At 45.5% G+C, this 19,188-nt stretch overlaps 1 protein-coding gene across 1 annotated transcript in view; it reads right to left on the bottom strand.

Moving 5' to 3' along the window:
• Window positions 1-13,234, bottom strand: part of PIGG (phosphatidylinositol glycan anchor biosynthesis class G (EMM blood group)) — a 1,567,692-nt gene extending 1,554,458 nt beyond the window's left edge. Inside the window, exon 1 of the mRNA XM_069626359.1 lies at window positions 12,926-13,234. Within this exon, the coding sequence (XP_069482460.1) occupies window positions 12,926-13,082 (157 nt within the window). The 5' untranslated portion in view covers window positions 13,083-13,234. The remainder of the gene's footprint in view (window positions 1-12,925) is intronic.
• Between the last annotated feature and the right edge of the window lie 5,954 nt (window positions 13,235-19,188).

The raw sequence follows: 19,188 nt of genomic DNA, 5'->3' as shown, positions 1-19,188 counted from the left end.
GACCAGCCAACGTTAACCACGCCCGCTCCCCTCACTATCATACCCGACACACCCCGCCCTGCAATCACCCACCCCCCGTCCTCAAACCCCTGCCACCTTCCCCCGCCGACCGCACCCTTTTCCCTCCCTAAAAACTGCACGCCTAGCCCTAGCAAGAACCAAAGCTGCTTCCCTCTCCCCCTCCAACCCCCCTACCCTCTCTCACACACCAATCGCAACAAAGAAACTAAAGAGGAAACGTACCTGGTCCCCCTCAATCTCTCAGCACTCTTCCCCCTCCCCTGTCTCGACCCACCTCTGCATTCCCCCTATCACCTCCTTCCCCTGTGGCTTCACCCTTCCTGAAACCCCTCTCCCTCGATTTCTCATCAACTACAACTGAAACTCCTAACCGCCCACACCCCACCTTCAAACCCCCAGAACCAAACTTGATCATCCTATTGCACGCAGCCCCCCAACCCCGCCCGAAGCCTGCCAAATTTTCGGCAAGGCCACTATTCCCGTCTACCATCCCCCACCCTACTCCTCTCTCTCCACTCTCTCTGCCACCTCCAACACCGAGACCAACTTCACCTACCGATGTGAACTGCAGCCTATTTAATGCCCGCTCTGTAGCAAAAAACAGACACTGCATCTTTGACCTCCTCTCCACCGTCAAACCAGACCTAGTTTTCATCACTGAAACCTGGTTCTCTGACGACTTTGCCCCAATCGCTAACAAAGCCTTTCTCCCCCCTCCCTCCACTGCCCCCAAACCCGACCCCCCCCCCCCCCCCCCCCCCCGACTACTCCCTCATCCCACTGAACCGTCCCTCCAGAGGGAGGGTGGGGGGGGGGCGGGAGAAGCATTCGTCTTCAAATCGCTCTTCCGCGCCTCAATAATTGACAACCAACCCTCCATTCCCTCCTGCGAATCTCTCGTCAAATTATCCCTCTCACAGTCGCGCTCACACAGCTTCCTAATAATCTACAGATCCCCTGGCTACGATAAACAATTCGCAAACAACCTCTGTGACTCTATTGCCACCCTTCAACTAAACCATCCCAACCTCACCCTTCTTGGAGACTTCAACATATGGCTCGACACCCCATATGGCTCGACACCCCCACCAACCCTATGACACTCCATGGTTGACGGTTTAAATGCAATTAATCTCCAACCCCACATAAAGGGCCCGACTCACTATAAAGGACACACTCTTGATGCCATCTTCAGCTCCAACACCGCAATTCATTTAAAGCCCCCCCCCACGCATCATCTGGTCCGATCATTTCATTCTCTCGTTCACCATTCGCTCACCCGACCCACTACCCGTACTCGAATCTGAACTTCCGAATCTACGCAAATGCTGGAATGCAACGCAGCTCTGATGCAGCTCACACCCCCTTGCAAACCATCAAACCGGCGTGGCCTTTCCCCCAAATGGTTCACTCCAGAGTTAAAGACCACTAAACAACTTTACAAATATCTAGAACGCAAAATGGCAGAAGGACAAAACCCAGGAGAGCAGGGCCTCCTTGGCCCGACACCTCTACCAATACAAAGCCGAAATCCGGAAAGCAAAAAAAAAAACCCACAACACCCGAATCCTAAACTGCAAAAACCCAAACAAAAAACTCCACAAAATCATCTCTGAATTCACCATTCCGGCCTGCACCACGACTGTCCCGACCCCGTCACAATCACTGTGCGACTCACTCTCCCTTCACTTTTACACCACGGCTATCGAAAGGACAAAGACGCTAACCACCAAACTAGCGCTCTTACATCCACCAACCAACTCTCTGCCCATACCTGCCAGCCCATCAGCTGCAACCTCTACACAACCAACTTTCGAATCTAGTCCAATATCACCAGAGCAATTTCTAAAACTTCTATCCGCCCGCCAACCATCTGGTTCCCCGCTGGATCCTTGCCCAGTGACAACCCTCAAAGAAATTTTCGCTTCCACCTACGAAGGAGAATATGCAAGATCCATCATAAATGCCTCCCTTTCCTCTGGTATCTTTCCCGAAGCATTCAAAACGGTTCACGTCAAACCTCTAATTAAAAAAACATTGCTCGACCCGCTCGAGCCCAAAAACTACCGCCCCATCTCAAACACCAGGTTCCTTGCCAAACTCATTGACCGAACCGCCTACTCCCAACTAAATGCCTTTGTCGAAGCCAACAATCTCCTAGACCCCGCCCAATCAGGTTTCACAGCCCAACACGGAACTAAAACCACCTAACCTCAATCTGGGATGACCTTAAAATGACGGCCGACTATGCGGGATGCGCCGTACTAATCCTTCTCGACCGATCCACCGCCTTTGACACAATCAATCACTCAATCCTCCTAGACCGCCTCCACTCCCTAGGAATTTGTGGAACCGCTCTTAAATGGATAGCTTCATTCCTCAAAGACAGATACCAAATAACGATACTCTCCAGCTATACCTCCCAAGCCCGACCAGTCGACACAGGAGTACCACAAGGAGCATGCCTATCTGCCCTCCCGTTCAATCTTTACCCGATCACCCTCCCACCAATAATTTGCTCACAACATCCTGTGCTACAACTACGCCGACGACACCCAACTAATTCTAAAACTCCTGGACTCAAAACCCAACTCCCAACCTGACCTGGCCTCGTGCCTCCTTGACATGGAACTCTAGATGACCCAAAGCCACCTCCTGTTAAACCCCTCTAAAAAAACCTAAATCATGGTATGTGGCAACTCAGAACTTCTTCCACACCCACTACCTTGGCCATCCGACATGGGCAACTCACCGACCACCTCCAAATCAGTGAAAAATCTTGGTTGCACCCTGGACTGACTGAACACTCTCTCGCCAAGTCAACAACGTCTCAAAGTCCTGCCACTACCACCTTAAAACCCTTAGGTGCATCTTTCCGTAGCTCTCCTTTCCCAACAGACTCTCTGCGGTCCAATCAATCGTTTTATCAAGACTGGACTACGCAAACGCAAACTCCCTATACCTTGGAGTCCATTCGTACCAACTCCAAAGGGCACAAAATGCGGCAGCCAAATTGCTACTTGCACTTGGCCCAAGAGACCACGTCGCCCCAGCCCTTAAGAAGCTGCACTGGTTTCCAGTAGCCCGAAGGGTGACCTTCAAAACCTTATGCATCTCCCATCGAGCACTGCATAAAACAGGACCTCAATACCTTCAAGACAAACTAAAACCCTACCACCCCCCACGCACCCTAAGATAGAGCTCAGCCGGCCTCCTAGTCATACCGAAGACAAACTCAGTCAGATTAGGCGGATCATCATTCTCAGCCTTGGCCCCCACACTGTGGAATTCACTTCCACCTCACATCCGCCTAACTGAGGCCTTAACGTCGTTACGCAAACTGCTGAAAACCTGGCTCTTCCCATAAAACCAACCTGTACCATATTAACCCGAACAGTCTAACAGCAACTCAATGACGCTAATCCAACAAACTACCTGATGCGAGAAATTTCTAGCTAATGACCCCCAATATAAACTAGAAGGACAAACAGAACTAAACGCATAAAGTAGATCAAAGCAGTAAAAAGGTCAAGAATAAACCATACGGAAACAGTAAAGAGAGTTAAAACTGCTGAAATTGACGGAATGCATGAAAGAATAAACGAAATGAATGGCATGGATGAGATAGTTAGAATCAATAAAGCAGATGGAACACATGAATGCGCTGAATGGAAGAATGCACAAATGGAAGAATAGATAACTACATAGCTCAAATGAATGGTGAAATTGAATGAATGAATAACTAATCTGGATGAGTACTTAAGAGATGAACATCTTGAACAGATGAGTGTGTAGAGCGGACAAACGTGTAGTGCGGATGAGTGCACAAATACAGTGAAAACTATAAGAACTTAGAAGTGCGTAAAACAGACGAATGTGCAGAACGGAGGAGTGTATTCCGGATGAGTGTCCAGTACAGATGAGTATCTAGAGCGGACGAGTATGTAGAGCACATGACAGATCCAGGTTGTATCTGCAAGTCTCCGCAGAAGAAACAAATAAAGAGCGGATGAATGAGCAGAGGGGGCGAGTGCGCAGAGTAGAACTGCATATACAGACGTATATAGTATGGTCTAGAATGCAAAAGAACGTTCGAAAGAGCATATAACCCATCATAACTCAAACACCATGCTTACTCTCTCCTTTACATCACCACTCAACTAGAACACAGAGATACTATGACACCATTTGGTAGAACTGTTCTCATACCTACATCTGCCGCTCACTCCACATCACTCTAAGTAAACACTGTTGGCTGGACACCCCAACCAGGCGTTTCTGCACAGGCCTAACGCAGCCACAGCCGGTCTGGATGAACCATGCCGGAACTAACACATACTCCTGATCTCTCAACCACCGCACCTACAGCTAAGAAGCAGCAATTACACCAATACCACAATACTGCATACATAGCCGGTGCTCACATGCACCATTTGACTCCCCCTACTCTCTCTACCGATCTGAAATTCGGTTCCCAAGGGCGTTCAACCTACCAGCGCTTTCAGACCATACCAATGGTATATAAGGCACTATAAAAATGCAAATAAAATAACATGTAATGCAATCTCTTACATGATAGAACATTAACCATTATCTTAATTGTGCAGCCCTCTGAATTGTGGACATCAATAGAGGTCTGCAACCACATAAAAACATTAGGATCAATGTAATGCAGCATACTTAGCAATGTTTCTTCTCTTGAAGTTGTCTAACCATCACTGAACAATTGTGAGCCTGGTAAGTCTAACAATGCAGTAAACATCACATCATACCAAAATGAAATACCAGTATGTGTTATGTTCAAACTTCAGGTAAAGGAATGTGTCCTTCAATGACGTTTATAGCTTCATTTGGTACTGTAAATGAGGTTGAAACATGTCTGGGGATGCTTGTGTTTGCGTGCAGATTGGATGTGACCTAGCGGTCGGGCTGGACCGCCCCATCTGGGGTGGGACCAAGTCTGTTGCATATGGTCTTTCTCCTTTCTGTAATGGCTTGGCAGGCTAAAGAACAATGGTTTGGAGGGTTGCCCATAGCTACGCCAGAGGTTACGATTGATTCAAAAACCTTCCAGCCATCACGTTTTGTTTTGCTTTACTGTAAACAAGTATGCCTTATATTTTAAATTGGAAACGTAGTTTGGCAGGGTACAACAGAGCACATTTAATATACCTTTCACATAGAAGTGTTTGCACTGACAGAAAGTTACTTCATCCGTTTTGTACAGAAACGGATAAGTCCAGTTACAGAAATATTCGACATGATTCACATCCAAGCTCAACTTTTTATCTAGCCTATTTCTGCAATGCACTGCGGTCTCTGAAATGTAATATGCATAGAATGCTAGTACGAGGTTGAGCGCCAGGCTTTGGTTTCGGAGACATAGAATGGTAGTGACACTACTGCAAGGAATGCACCCGATTGCAAAAGATCTCTTTGAGGAGCTCATACACAAATTTCTCCGGTCGTCATACTGAACACTCTTGGGCACTCGTATTACTCATAATATTACACCTGGAGCTTGATTCCCAGTCATCAAACTTAGCCTGGACCGATTTCATCTTTATGTATAATTGACACAGAGGCATGCAGCTTCGTGAGGTCACCTTCCATACGACCAATTCTAGATTCTACCTCCAGTGGAAAGACAAAGCACAAACCTAATTAGGTTTTCAAAGAGTTATTGTTGGGTGCAATATCGTCCAGCTTGGAGTGAACTGCAGTAAAGCCGTTTTGCATGCCCTGGTAAATCCGCAAGATATTATTAGATAGGGATATCAGGGGAAGATCATGTGCACATATCATCCTGCAAGGTTTGTGTTGGTCCTGATGTTTTAGCAAACAAGTCAAGTTTGCTTTGCTTTTTGGCCCCGCTACTGTATTAAGCATTGCTACGGTTCAGCAGACCAAGTCAAGGATCAATCATCAGATCACACCATGTGCAAACACGCATTAGGATCAGCGGATCTACGGGATTACTGTGCAAAATTCACTACGAATGCCATTAAATATTGCACTTTTTCCTGGCAAATAAATGCGGTGCGTGGGGGGCGGGGAGGCCTTGCAGCCTCCTCCCTCCCAGCATTCCCAATGAATACCCCTACCCCACAACCCATCTATATTTACGAGAAAAAGTGCAAAAAATCTATTAAATCCCATGTTTTCAGAGTTGCAGTGGTGGGATTTGGCATTTTGTATGATACTGGTACTGCAATAGCACATAATCTGTTTGTCACTACAGTAGATTTTGTGAAGCAGAATAATGAAAAGCTTATCAAATTCAGAAACACATCAAAGAGCGACTACTGAGCTCTTGCCTACAATGGCAAGAGGGCAATGACTTGTGTAAGCAAGACGCAGAGCGCAAGCAGGCCTATTAATTATGAGCTGGGATTTGGTCTTGTGATCCTAGCTGAGCTCTCAGAGCGCTCCACTCCCCAGGTCGAAACACAAGCAGAACCACAGCGTGAGCAACCCACTGTCAGGAGGCACCACCACTCGGGGGAGCAGTGAACACAAGCACCTGGGATCCGGCCTGAACAGCAGGCCCTTCCGCGGCGAAGGGAGTGGTGGGGTCACGTAGGGAGGATGGTGGGGGGGTTGTGGAGAGGAAGGAATGGGGCCTCCCTCTTTAGCAAGTAAGCAAAGTTTAAGCCAAGCTTTAAAGAGATTCACAGTTGGGCTCCAGTGGAGTAGGGAGAGTACGGAGCAACAGAGAAGTGAAGGGAAGCGAAGCGTGAGCGAGTGACGATGAGCAGAGCGAACGAGATGGTGAATAGACGGATACAATCAGACAGGTTTTGAGAAGAAAGACCATTGATGCGAGAGAGAGGGGCAGGCAGACACGCACAGAGAAGGACAAAGAGCGCAATGGGGGGCTAAGCAGGAGGGGAGCACCTGCACAGGCACTTAGAAGGAGCAAGCACGAAAGGGGAGAAGAGGGTGATGGGGGATGTCCCCCATATGCAATACAAGAAAAGAGAAACAGTGGGCAGAGAAGGCAAACAAAAAAAGGCGTGATGAAAAATACCAAGGAAGGGGACCGCCATGAGCAAACATACAATGAGCAATCAACGACGACATGGATTAGAAATAGAGGGCTGTAAAACCACGTAGAATCGTCCCACTGTATTGTACACTACTGATAGTTACAGTAAGATAAATCCTGCTGGGGAATTTGAATGATTTTAGAATCTTTACCCTCATAAATACAGAGAGGCCATTTTTGTGCCCTTACATGGTCTAAAACTAGATTGCAGTACACTTAAACATACATCCGTCTGCTTGTTGGATGGCAGCATCTTTTTGAATAGTTTTCACCAAAAGGTAGATGTTGGAAATTAGTTGCTAATAAGATAAGTAATTAGTTACAAGATGATGCTCAAATAGGGTGTTAAGAGTTGTCGATCTTTGGGTTCTAGATTGGTTTGGATAGAGGACTTTATTTTGGAAAGCTATGGCAAAACTGACTGCCAGACAAAGTTGGTTAGTCAGGCCGAGTTATTTGGGTGCTCTCAGTTCCTTACAGATTTAGAAATACTCAGCTGATCTGGGTTATGCTGATGTGATGCAGTTTTGAAAGCAAGGTACTTTTTTTCTGCTCCTTTGTATAGTAGTAGCCTTCTAATTTCATAGCAAGTACAAGTTTGGTCTTCTGGATTATATACCATTAACCAGGACAACTCCCATTTCGGGACTGTGGTCTAATCACAAAATCTTATTCAAGGTCTTCAGCAAATTTCTACACCCAAAAAGAAATAAAGACTCTGATCAACCCAATATTTCATCACTCGATATGGGAAAGGTGACTGGGAAAGAAATTCACTACAGTAGGCACAAATTCGTTATATCACTTTCTAATAAGCCAAACATCTAGTCGAATTATTAAACAAAGAAATGGCAAAAAAAACCAGATAAATTGGCTTCCTGGATTGTTAAATAACCCAAAACCTAATGAACAAATATCATTTCAAAAAACTAAGCAACCAAAAACGAAAACATGTCATTTGTAGCATAAATTGCTAACTCCCCTCCAAATGGAACAGGGAATGGTCTCCTTCATAATACTTTCTAGATGATACAATTACCCGAATGAAAAAGAAAAACCTTACAACAAAAAAAAAAAAAAAAAAGAAAAAGCTTCAGCTCACAATATAACAAGTGAAATATGAAAAAATGTACAAAGAGCATTGTCTATCAATCCAGGCAATCTATAGGTAGGCAAATTCTTTATTTCAGATTAACAAGAATCCATAAAAGATGCAGCACATACAACATATACATGAACAGGCAAACATCTGGTAACATTTCATTATTTATTAATTTTCCTTTCATGTCAATTTGAACCATATAAATCATGCGAAATGTGTGAAATCACACATTTTAAAGAGCGTTGTGCAAAAACATGGACTTTACCTACAGTTGGTCTAAAAAGAAAAAAAAAGAAAAAAATAAGTTCATACAATACACAAAAAACATAATAAAAACCAATAAAATGAGACCGTAGTTGAAGATCCACAAAGTTATTTCAGACAGAAGTTATAATTATACTTTCTTGCTTTTAGGCCCCTTTCGTGCATACGCCAGGTACCCTTAAGTACAACGACAGATTCCAAGCTATTGCAGGCACAAGTACATTCAACAGATAGTACAGGGCTGGCCTATGTTGAGAAAAGCTTCTGCCTATGAACAATGGTAGTATTTTTTTTTTCCTTTGTTCACTATAGGCAGGGCAGAAAAATAAAAAGTGGGCTAAATCCTATGAACCAGCATCACACATAGGGCATTCAGGCTAAAATTTACGGCCCGATCTCAGACTGCAAAGGTCGCCTAAATCCAAGTCTATAATCTTCCCCAAACTCAATTACAGATAAACTGGCCCAGCAATTTCAGGATGCGATAACCAACACTTGTTCTGAGACACCCAGATAAAGTCCAAAATCAATTCCCTGCATCACACCACAGAAATGGAAGGCTCTTGTGCACATACCATTGCATCACAATAGGACATTCAAAAATTAAACAAGAACCCATGAAAGCACCCAGGAAACATGTTTTCCTGTCTGGCAATTTTGATAAGAGTACATTAACATCTTAAAGGTAACATTATATGAAAACGTAATAGACCACCACACCTCCATTACTCAAAACGCCATTGGATTATCAATCCTGGATAACGGTCAGTATTTAAACATGTATTACTGGCCAAGATGCTCTTTCCACTCCCCCTCTGCTTGCATTTTCTCCAATCACTCCCTCGGACGTCTCTCTCCTCCTAACTAAATCCCACCCTACTGCCGCCCCTTCATGTTCCCATCCCAACCCTTCTTATTCCCAAGATTTACCCCACCCTCCCTCATTACTTATCTAACCTCCTTCTTCAATACTTGGCTCTCTTCGGCCACCTTTACTACTGCCTTCAAGCACGCCACTATAATCCCCATCTTGAAGAAACCTTCCGCTAATCCCCCTTCTTGCTTTCATCCAATCTCACTTCTACCTTTTCTCTCTAAAATACTCGCTTAGCCTATTCTCAGCTCTTGACCTTTGTCACTAACCTCTCTCCCCCCCCCCTTCTCAATTGGGCTTCCGCCCCAAACACTCCTCTGAGTCCGCTCTCACCTATGTCCTTAACTCCCTCCTCACTACTCTAAGCAATCTTCAATCCTCATCCTCCGTGACCTCTCTGCTGCCTTCGATACTGTTGATCACCCCTTACTTCTCAATACTCTTTCCTCCTTTGGCTTCAAAGGCTCTGTCCTTAACTGGCTCTCCCCTTACCTCTCCCACAGCTCTTTTGCTGTCTTTTGGGGTGGTCGAACCTTCCCTCTGGACTACGGCGTTCCCCAAGGCTTTGTCCTCGATCCCTTCTTATTCTCTCTTTACACTTCACTCCTTGCCCCCCTCATCTCTTCCTTCGGGATCCCTCACCATATCTACGCTTATGACACCCAACTGTTTCTCTCCTTTTCTTCCTTCACCCCTGACTTACATCTAAATCTCTCAAAACTGGAGGTCATCTCACTATCTCTCGCTTAACCTTGACCAGACTTAAGTCTTATTCTTTCCCTCTAACAAACTTCCTAGGCCCCACTCCCCCTTCTTCTATTAATTTCCCCCCTTCTAAACTTCCGATTTCCACCCATGCTCGTAATCTAGACATTTACTTTGACTCTTCCGTCTCCTTTACCCATCATATCTCCCTTACCTCTCACGCAGGTCACTACCACCTCTTTAAGTCTGTTCTCTCACCTTCCATGCTACCAAACTTATCTCCTCCCTCATCTTTTCTCGCCTTTTCTATTGTTCTTCTCTCTTCTTCGGTCTTCCCGCTTCCCATCTTGCCCCCCTCAAATCCCTTTACCCTCTGCCTTCTCTCTCCCCTTGACTCCATCTCACTCTCTTACCTAGGCTGGCTTCCTTTCCACTCTCAAAGTTTCACTTCCTTTGTCTTGTCTTTAAATCTCTTCATGACCTTGCCCCTCCATAACTCTCCTCTCTTCTCGCATTCTACACCCACTCTCGCTCTGCTGATCTCTTCTTACTTTCTGTCCCCCCCCAACCCCTTGTGCCTCTTCTCGCTTCCACTCCCTTCAGCTCCTTGCCCCTTTACACTGGAACTCCCTACCTCTTTCTATCTGCTCCATCCCCACCTATTCCTCCTTCCGCTCCTCCTTGAAATCACTCCTTCATTCCCCTCCCCCCCAATACCTTATCCCATTTTACCTTTCTCTCTAGTACCCCCGTCATAGTTCTCTTTATCTTCCCCATCTTTCCTGAGATCTCCTCTCTTCCTATCACACTCTACTTTCTCTCCCCCTTCCTTCTCATATGCAAATTGTTCTACATACGGTTTTTCTGGTTTGATTCATGTATATTGTTATTACTTCTACTGTCCCATGTTTGATGTATTCTTGTTGTTAGACTGTAAAGCGCTTTGGATTAAAGCGCTATATAAAAACAAAAAATACAAAATAGTCACCACCCAATTTACGAACCAGAGGGAGTCCCAAGAACTTCCCCCTTGACAACCAATCCGGTAGGAGACCATTTAGGAACGCCATCAGCATCCCTTAATCATTAGTGAAAACATTCTTAGAACTTCTCTGTGGCTTATGATACTGTAAAACACCAACTATGCCTAATTCAGAAGATTAAAAACCTTTGTGGGGATAGATGGCCTGGCCTTTTTCTGGCTGTGTTCATTCCTCTGTGTGGTCTACTGAAGTGAAATTGGGAGAAATACAATCACAGAAATTCAGATTTCACAGGGGTGCTGATCTTCAAAGCCCTGCTTCCTGTCCCATGTAATGAATACATCACACCAAGGGGATAATAAAAATAATTTTTAAAAAAATCCAAAAAAAAAAAAAAAATCATACAGTTAATCAAGTAGACCATTTATTTTAAAGAACTAAACAATCAAAATAAGACTAACAGAGCATGCAATCTACATGGTTCTCACTACAGTTCATTGCATCAGTTATTGTGTGGGGAAACGAAAAGAGTGGTGGCTATTCTAGTTCCCAAGTGAACACCCTTTATCAAACCATCCATTTTGAGAGACGCAAAAAGAAGACACCAAATTTGGAGTTTTTGAACATCTAATGAAACGCCTATCGGTGTACGTCCTAAATGAGAGGCAAGACAACAGTCTAATGAAGCTTCTCCAAGAAGTTGCAGCTTTTGCCAATGATCACTTTGATGGTGTTACCTGGTACATTTCTGATTCTGCATTTTCTTTTGGTTTGAGATACATCATACCTGAAACAGGAAGACTGGCCTAAACATCTAACTGCCATGAAAGCAGAAAACAGCAGCTACTGTGGAATGCCACCGCAGGCAGGCAGGCCTCAGAGATGGGCATCCATAGCCCTCCCTCGTTGAGAAGTACACAGTTTGGAAGCTGCTGGCTCAAGTCCCAAGGCCAGGTTGATAAGAGCCTCCCTTGCAAAGACAATCTGAAATGTACTGGATTCCCTCTCTTCAGCGAAATGACCTGTTATGAATACTTATGGCTAATGGGAGGAGATTAATATGTAGCTGTGCATTGTACATAAGTATGAGCCAGGCCTGGGAGGGGACAGAGTCGGTGCAGCCCTCCAGAGCCCGGTGTGTGTTAACATTACCGCGCTTTTCCACCCAAACTTCTGGCTTTGTTTATTATTTGTGTCCGAGTGCCTGAGACAGTGTGAGGGAGCTAGATGAGCACTAGTATGGGGGGGGGGGGGTGAGGACACACTAATGTAACATATGGGAGGGGGATTTCAATACAGTTTTGGACCCAGTGACAGATAAATAAATAGCACCAGAGCAATCCGATTTAAAAAAAAATAAAAAAAAGCACGAGCTTTAACTAAGCTAATGAGGGTAACCCGGGTTAATAGATATATGATGATTCCTACACCCAAACAACAACCTTTTCCATATTTTCAGTCACATGGGGGGAGTGGAATATGTTTCACACTATAATAAAGCCACAGGGGTTTTAACTCTGGTTGCCCATGCATCTGTAGCCCCAGAGACTTAATTATTGGTGGATCTCGGGCCCAAATCGTCTATCTAAGGTTGGGACATTGTTCCTGTATGCGCTTTCCATCGGACTGGGAAAGGAAAAAAACGAACCGCAGCCTTGCTGGCTCACTACCTCAACATAATGTAACCAAAAAAGGCGGGTTTAAAACTATCATAAAAGTCAAGCAATCTCAAGTAACGTTAAAAGAAAGGCAGCCCTGAGTCACTCACTTGCCGACTATTTGTCTGAGTTGGTGAACGTGGAAGTACATACACAGACGACACCAATGGGGTTGATATTCTTCTGCGTGACCATTAAGACAGTGAGCCAAATGTACTTGCTGGGATATTTTACATAATGTTTATGACAAACAGGACTTCGTTGCCTCACCTGCGCCCAGGGGCTCCCCAGGACTTTCCGCTGCTACACGACTTCTGCGACTCGAGGAACGCATAGGTGGTGGGAAGAAGCCGCGGAGGAAAAGCCCGGCACCTAAAGCCTGCAGCAGGAGACAGCAGGAGGCGAACACAGAGGAGCTTAGCTGCATGTCTGTACCGTACGTACTAAAGGAAGCAGTGGTGAAAGCGATCCAACTCCACGCTGGGTGCTGCACTAACAGCTCCACTACACTTCCTGGATACCAAGGATGCTCTGGGCACCCAAAACATCACCTCGCCGATTGGCTCCTACACTAGCATTAAAGCGGCAACGAATGTAATCTCCAGCCTCGATATAAAAGAAGGACTATACGCGATATATCTGTATTCGAAATGGGACAATGAGGCGTCCATTTTGGCATGGTACACCTACAGTACATCCATACAGGTTTCCAGTACAGATTTTCCCCAGATAACTGATTCTTTAGTATGAGCTTATAGAATTCCACCATAAACTGTACATAGTTTGCAATAAGGTGAAAAGCAACATAAAACATAAAATCAAATAATCCAGGAGAGGAAACAGATGACATGAAAGGATTAGCTAATACATTGATCATAACATTGCACAGTGATGATGGTCCTTGAAAAGAAAAAAATATTTTGCAAAGAATTCCATACTTATGTGCAGAAGGAAAAGACACATTTTCAATAAAAGATTGAGTGGGTAAAATCAGAGGTCGCGGATTGACAAGACCAACAAAAATTATGATTAGAATTTGCTGTATGTAAAGTAAATTAAAATAATGTGATTGTGTGAGGTTTGCAGTAGCAAAAGTAGAAAAGCATTGTTTCCAGATTTTAGTCCATATTTCTTGGGAGATTTGGTGATCCTAGTCAGCTTCCCATAGTACAGTAAGTTTCAAAGCGTTGCCATTCGGGTAGTTAAGAATGAAGTACAATTTGAAAGCTTTGGTAAAGCAAGAGCATGCAATTAATTCTATATATTTTGAAGGTGCCTTTTGAGAATAATAGGGGATGGCTTCAGTAATTAGCTCAGTAAGGGTAGTGTAGGTTTTGAAATCAGATGTATTCATATTAAATCGGGTGCAGAATTCATGAAAAGGTAGGGGTACATTGTTATAAAACAAATGTGTTAGTAGATAAATCCCTCCAGAATACCATTTAAGTAAGATATGTTTAATCTTAAGCAGGAATGATTTGTTGAACCATAAAAGTGTCTGTAGAGTCTTGGGTAGTAGGCAAGGTTGAGATTAAGTAAAACCAAACTTGTTTGAAGGAATACAAAAGTGGCTGTTTTTTAACACCAGGTGTAAGGAACTCATGGTGGCAACAGTAAAGCAGACACAAGTGATCACAGTTCAAGGGTGTTTATTAAACTGTATAGGAAGGTTGGAAAAATGCCTAATCTATAACTAAATCTAAAATGGGAGCAAGCTACAACCATCAAATAATAAAAAGGCAGCCCTGGCGGCGTCCTGTCAAATAAAAAGGGCCATACTAAGAAAAACCTATTGCCAATCCTTACACTAAATACAAACAAAGAGTGTGGGATAAGGTTGACAGGAAAGAAAAAAGTCTTCACAAATAATAAGTCAGGATGTGGTTGTCGGCGTCTCCCTTCCCCATGTTTTGAGCATGGGACAAGGTGGGACTCCTGAGCACAGCACACGCTCAAGCCTCCCCAGCACAAGTTAAGAGTTCCGCTCTCACCTTATCATGGCCTTTGATGGTGGAGTCTCTTTACTACAAAAAGTCTCTTGCCTCTGAGGACCTGATGTCTTCAAAATAAATAAACAAAAAGTTCCTTTCTGCTTGCACGTTGGGTGATGCCTTTTCACCCTTGGGTCCCCCTCTTCCAGGCTCAGACCCTTTTCCAATGTTAACTTCCCTCTGTTTGGTTCACTACGACTTTTAACACAATTTCATCTGTGACATTCACAAATCTTAATGTCTTTTTAAACAGTTCACTGTGGACATCCCTCCATCGCGTTCACTCTGCCAACTTTGTCAATCATACACATGTTTGCACAGTTCTTACGATGCAGGACTCACTTCCCTTAGCTTCACAATCATTTGATTGTCAAAGGGTTTCGACTGTACAGAGGATTTTGCAAGACCCTTGTATGACCACTTTGACCCCCTTCTCGCCTTTCTCCCAAGGCCTTCTGGTAAAGCTAGTTTCAACAATAGGGTAGTCGCCCAGAGTTTCTCGAATTAGTTTCTCAAATGAGCACCCACGTAGTGCCTGACTCCTCTATAGCTGCCTTTCCCCTTGCGTATCAACAGTTCTTTGAACTTCCTTTAATTAGCAGCTTGCTACTTTCGTTCAACACAGTACGGTTTCTTATCGGCTCTCCACTCGACTCACTGGCTGTGATGAACCGCTTGGCTTTTCTTGTCTCTGAAGTCAAGGCCGGTACCATGGGGGAAAGCGTCTCTCCGCTGCTTAGTTTTCAGCGGAGGGCCCTGTGTACCGTTGACATCTGCTGCAACTGCAACACACACTGGCTATTGTTCGCAGTCTTACAATTTCTTCTGCAGAGGTATCACAGGCCTTGGTCAGAAAGGGCACAGTCGCTTCTCTCCTTGGCACCCTCTCGATTCACGCCGTCTTTCTACTCGTCTTGAACTGCCATGCTGAGTTAGCTCTCACGTTGTACGGTCTGTCTTGCTCGTATTCTGCTCTCATGCTCCACCTTTTATCCCTGTGGGGAAGGGAAAGGGCTGTGAGGTGTGTGTGTGATTCTGGTCAATTGCCTGACTTTGCCTGGCCGTTACGCTGGGACACATCAGGTAAACGGCTCTGGTGTTTGTCGTCTTTTGTGGTGTCTGAAAGTATTTGTGTCGGAAAGGGGGGTAGAGTTTGAGTATCCTACGGGGTAGGATGGGAACAAGGTGTTACAAGAAGGGGGATACCACGTCTCACCCGTCAGTGTCCCAATTCCACTCCCTGAAGACCCCCATCTAAGTGCTCCTCCCTCACTGGTCCACCCCCAGGAACTGTATCCAATAGCAATGGCCGTGTCCTGGCCACCTTGATCACAGATCCCTCAGGACTAGTCAGGGGAGACACCTTCAGGTTTCTCACACAGGCCATGAGGAGGTTCTGAGAAAATGTAAAAAGGATAAAGCAGGTATACGTTTTGATTCTAAAACAATCCAAGATGGTGCATTAATAAATTGGGGTTCGTAAGATAAGAAAAGGGCAAGTTGTCTAAATAAAAATGATTTTTGATATTTAAGAAAATCAGGAAATCAAACTCTGCCAAGAGTTTAGCAAGATTTGAGTTTATTGAGCGCTATTTTGGGAGTTTTATTTTTCCAAAGAAAATTGGATAGGATTTTGTCAAATGTTTTAAAGGAAGAGCTTGGTAATGAAATTCGGATCATGGAAAGGTAATACAAGAAGACAGGACCAAAAGTCATTTTAATGGAGTCTAATCTGCCCCACCAAGAGAAGAAAAGAGGGGACCACTGATTGATAGAAGAGCTTATTTTATCCACGGTTGCATTCGGATTTAGTGTTAAAGTGGATGTTATATATTCAGCAATGTATATTCCTAGGTATTCAATAGAAGAGGTGCACCACTTTATGCCATAAAGGGGAGTATCTGATAGGACACAGGAGTTAGTAAGAGGCAGATTTTGGATTTATTAAAATGTATCCTGAGACACAAGCGAATTGATCAATGGTAGACATTAATGCCGGGATAGAGGTAGTTGGATTTAAAAGGTAGCGTAGAATATAGTCATCATATGCAGACAATGTAATCGAGAAATCATTCATAACAGTGCCTTTAATACTATTACTACGGGAGATGCTTTGAAGAAGGGGTTCTAGAGCTAAAATGAACAGAAATGGGGATAACGGACATGCTTGTGTGGTTCCGCGAGATATCGGAAACTGGTTGGTAAAGTATCGGAGATAGAGTAACAGCAGGAAGTGGTTTGAGGCTGCGTCAATGAGTGCAGTGAAGCCCGCCCAGCAGTGAAGCCCACCCAGCAGAAGACGAGCCTGCAGGGAGACAGAGTAACAGCAGGGAGTGGGTCGAGGCCGTGCCAGTGAGATCTGTGAGGGAGCTGCAAAGGAGGAGGAGGCGGGTGGCTGACTATTCTGTGAGGGACATACCAAGCGGCAGGAACCTGGGCAGCCCCCTGAGTGAAATAACGGACAACGGAGGAGCAGGACTGCAGCAGAGAAGCACTAAAATAGAGGGACATTGGAGCGGGAACCCGGGTGGCTTCCTGGGTGAAAAAAACAATAATAAAATAAAATGAACATGTGACCGAGGAGCGAGCCAGAAGCAGAAAGGCCCAAAGGCATTGGTGCGGGAACACAGGCGACCCCCCCCTGGGGAGAACCACGAGCGAATAAGAAGCAGGGCTAGGACTGTGAGGCCCAAAAGCAGATGGCCATTGGAGCAGGAATCTGGGCTACTCCATGGGTGAAATAAGGAGTGACTAAAGGTGCTGGGCCACAGCAGAAAAGCCCAAAAGCAGAAGTGCATCAAAGAGGAGTAGCCAGAGGCGAGCAGCTACTCACACCCCAACACGGTAACAGACAGCAAGGTAACAGACTGCAAGGGCCGCGTCTTGCACAGTCCACTCCCCGAAGGCCAGGGGGCGGGGCCTGGGGAGTGAGAGGCACTGTGCAACACGACCCCAGTGATAACGAGGGAGCCATGCCTTGGGAAGCCACAGAGTCAGCGACAAAGACATACACAGGAGGAGGGAGCGGGCCTAGAGGTGTCCTGGAGTGAGGAGAGGAACTGCAGCCCCAGTGTAACACAGAACCCGGCAAGGAGACCAGACCACGGGAGTGAGGGGGCCCAAGGGGACAGCAACGGAAGCCGGAAAATAACCAGGGGGGTGACACAGCCTGCAACCTGGAGCAAGGGAGAACAGAGCAGGAGGAACACACAGGGCCGGAGATCAAAACCAAAGGGCCAGATAACAAACAGTGGAGCCCACCCAAGGAAGGGGGTGCACAGAGAATCAAACAGAAGGGCAAGGACCCACCAAAGACCAGAGTGGACTGCTAGCCATACAGGAGGAAGACAGGGATGCGTAAAGGAGACACAGAGAGGTGACACACCACAACACCAAAACTTGGCTAGGTGAATGAGTTCGAAAACAGCACTCTCACAGTTCCAATATCCAGAAAGGGGAGACATGACAAAATCAAAGTTAGAGGGTGGTCCCAACCCGTGCTCCAAGGAAATTGGCACCATAAAAGGCAATATCCAAATGATCTTGGAGGAAATCCGACGAATGCGCACAGACATTGGGGCAAAGGTGACGGACCTGTCTGCAAAGGTGGTCACGCTGGAGGAACGGCTGGAAAGGGTGGAAGCGCACCAAGCATCCTCTGGCGTGCTGAAATCACAGATAGTGGTCCGACTCCGGGATATCGAGAGGAGGGAGGTGGACCTAGGGCTCAAGGTCAACAACATCAAAAATAGAGAAAGGCGCAACAACCTTCGCTTTTTTTGACGAAGGAAAAGGAGGGGAAATCAATGGCCGGACTAGAAAGGAAAATCCAAGAAATAATTGGGATAGTCCTAGGAACCAAGGAAGGTGAACGAGTGGCCCTGGACTGGGTACACCGAGCGGGAGGCAGCGCCAAGGGACCCCGCTCAGTACTGGCGAAGTTACACTACTATCGGGATAAGGCCAAAATCCTGGAAAAAGCTAGAAGAATCGGGACCATTGACTACGAGAACTCTGAAGTAGCTATCTCTCAGAACCTCTCAGCACAGACCCTCTCAAAACGCAAGAAGTGCGGCTCCCTTACGAAGTGGCTCCAGGAGAAAGGGGTGAGATACAGATGGGGTATCCCTTTGCACTCATATTCGAAATGGAAGGAGAAAGATACCATCTGGTACTGGAGGAAGACATCAAAAGGGCCACAGAGGAGCTAACAGGGCCACAAGCTAACAGGTCCCAACAAGATCATCAGGCGGAAGAAGAAGGAGCACAGTCATCTAAGAGACGAGAACTTAGAGGCCCAAAGACTGAATACGGAAGGCACAAAATACAAGGGGCCAGGAAATTTCAAAAGCTCAACACCCTAACTCCGAGACCAGAAGCTACCTGAAGGGATCTGGGTCATTTGTAGACAGCTATCTGTTTTATGGGGTCCTAGAAACCCCATGCTTGGGACCTAGTTGTTACAAACTCATTTGGGCTTTCAAGGGAGGATGCAGGGTGAAACATGGGTGAGGTATAGTTGTGATAGTTCAGAAGAAAAGG

This window comes from Ambystoma mexicanum, chromosome 6p (assembly GCF_040938575.1).
Source record: "Ambystoma mexicanum isolate Mex_15411 chromosome 6p, UKY_AmexF1_1, whole genome shotgun sequence".
In the NCBI taxonomy this organism is placed as follows: Eukaryota; Metazoa; Chordata; class Amphibia; order Caudata; family Ambystomatidae; genus Ambystoma; species Ambystoma mexicanum.
Note: the sequence above shows the minus strand (reverse complement) of the source record. Positions and strands in the feature narration are given on the sequence as shown.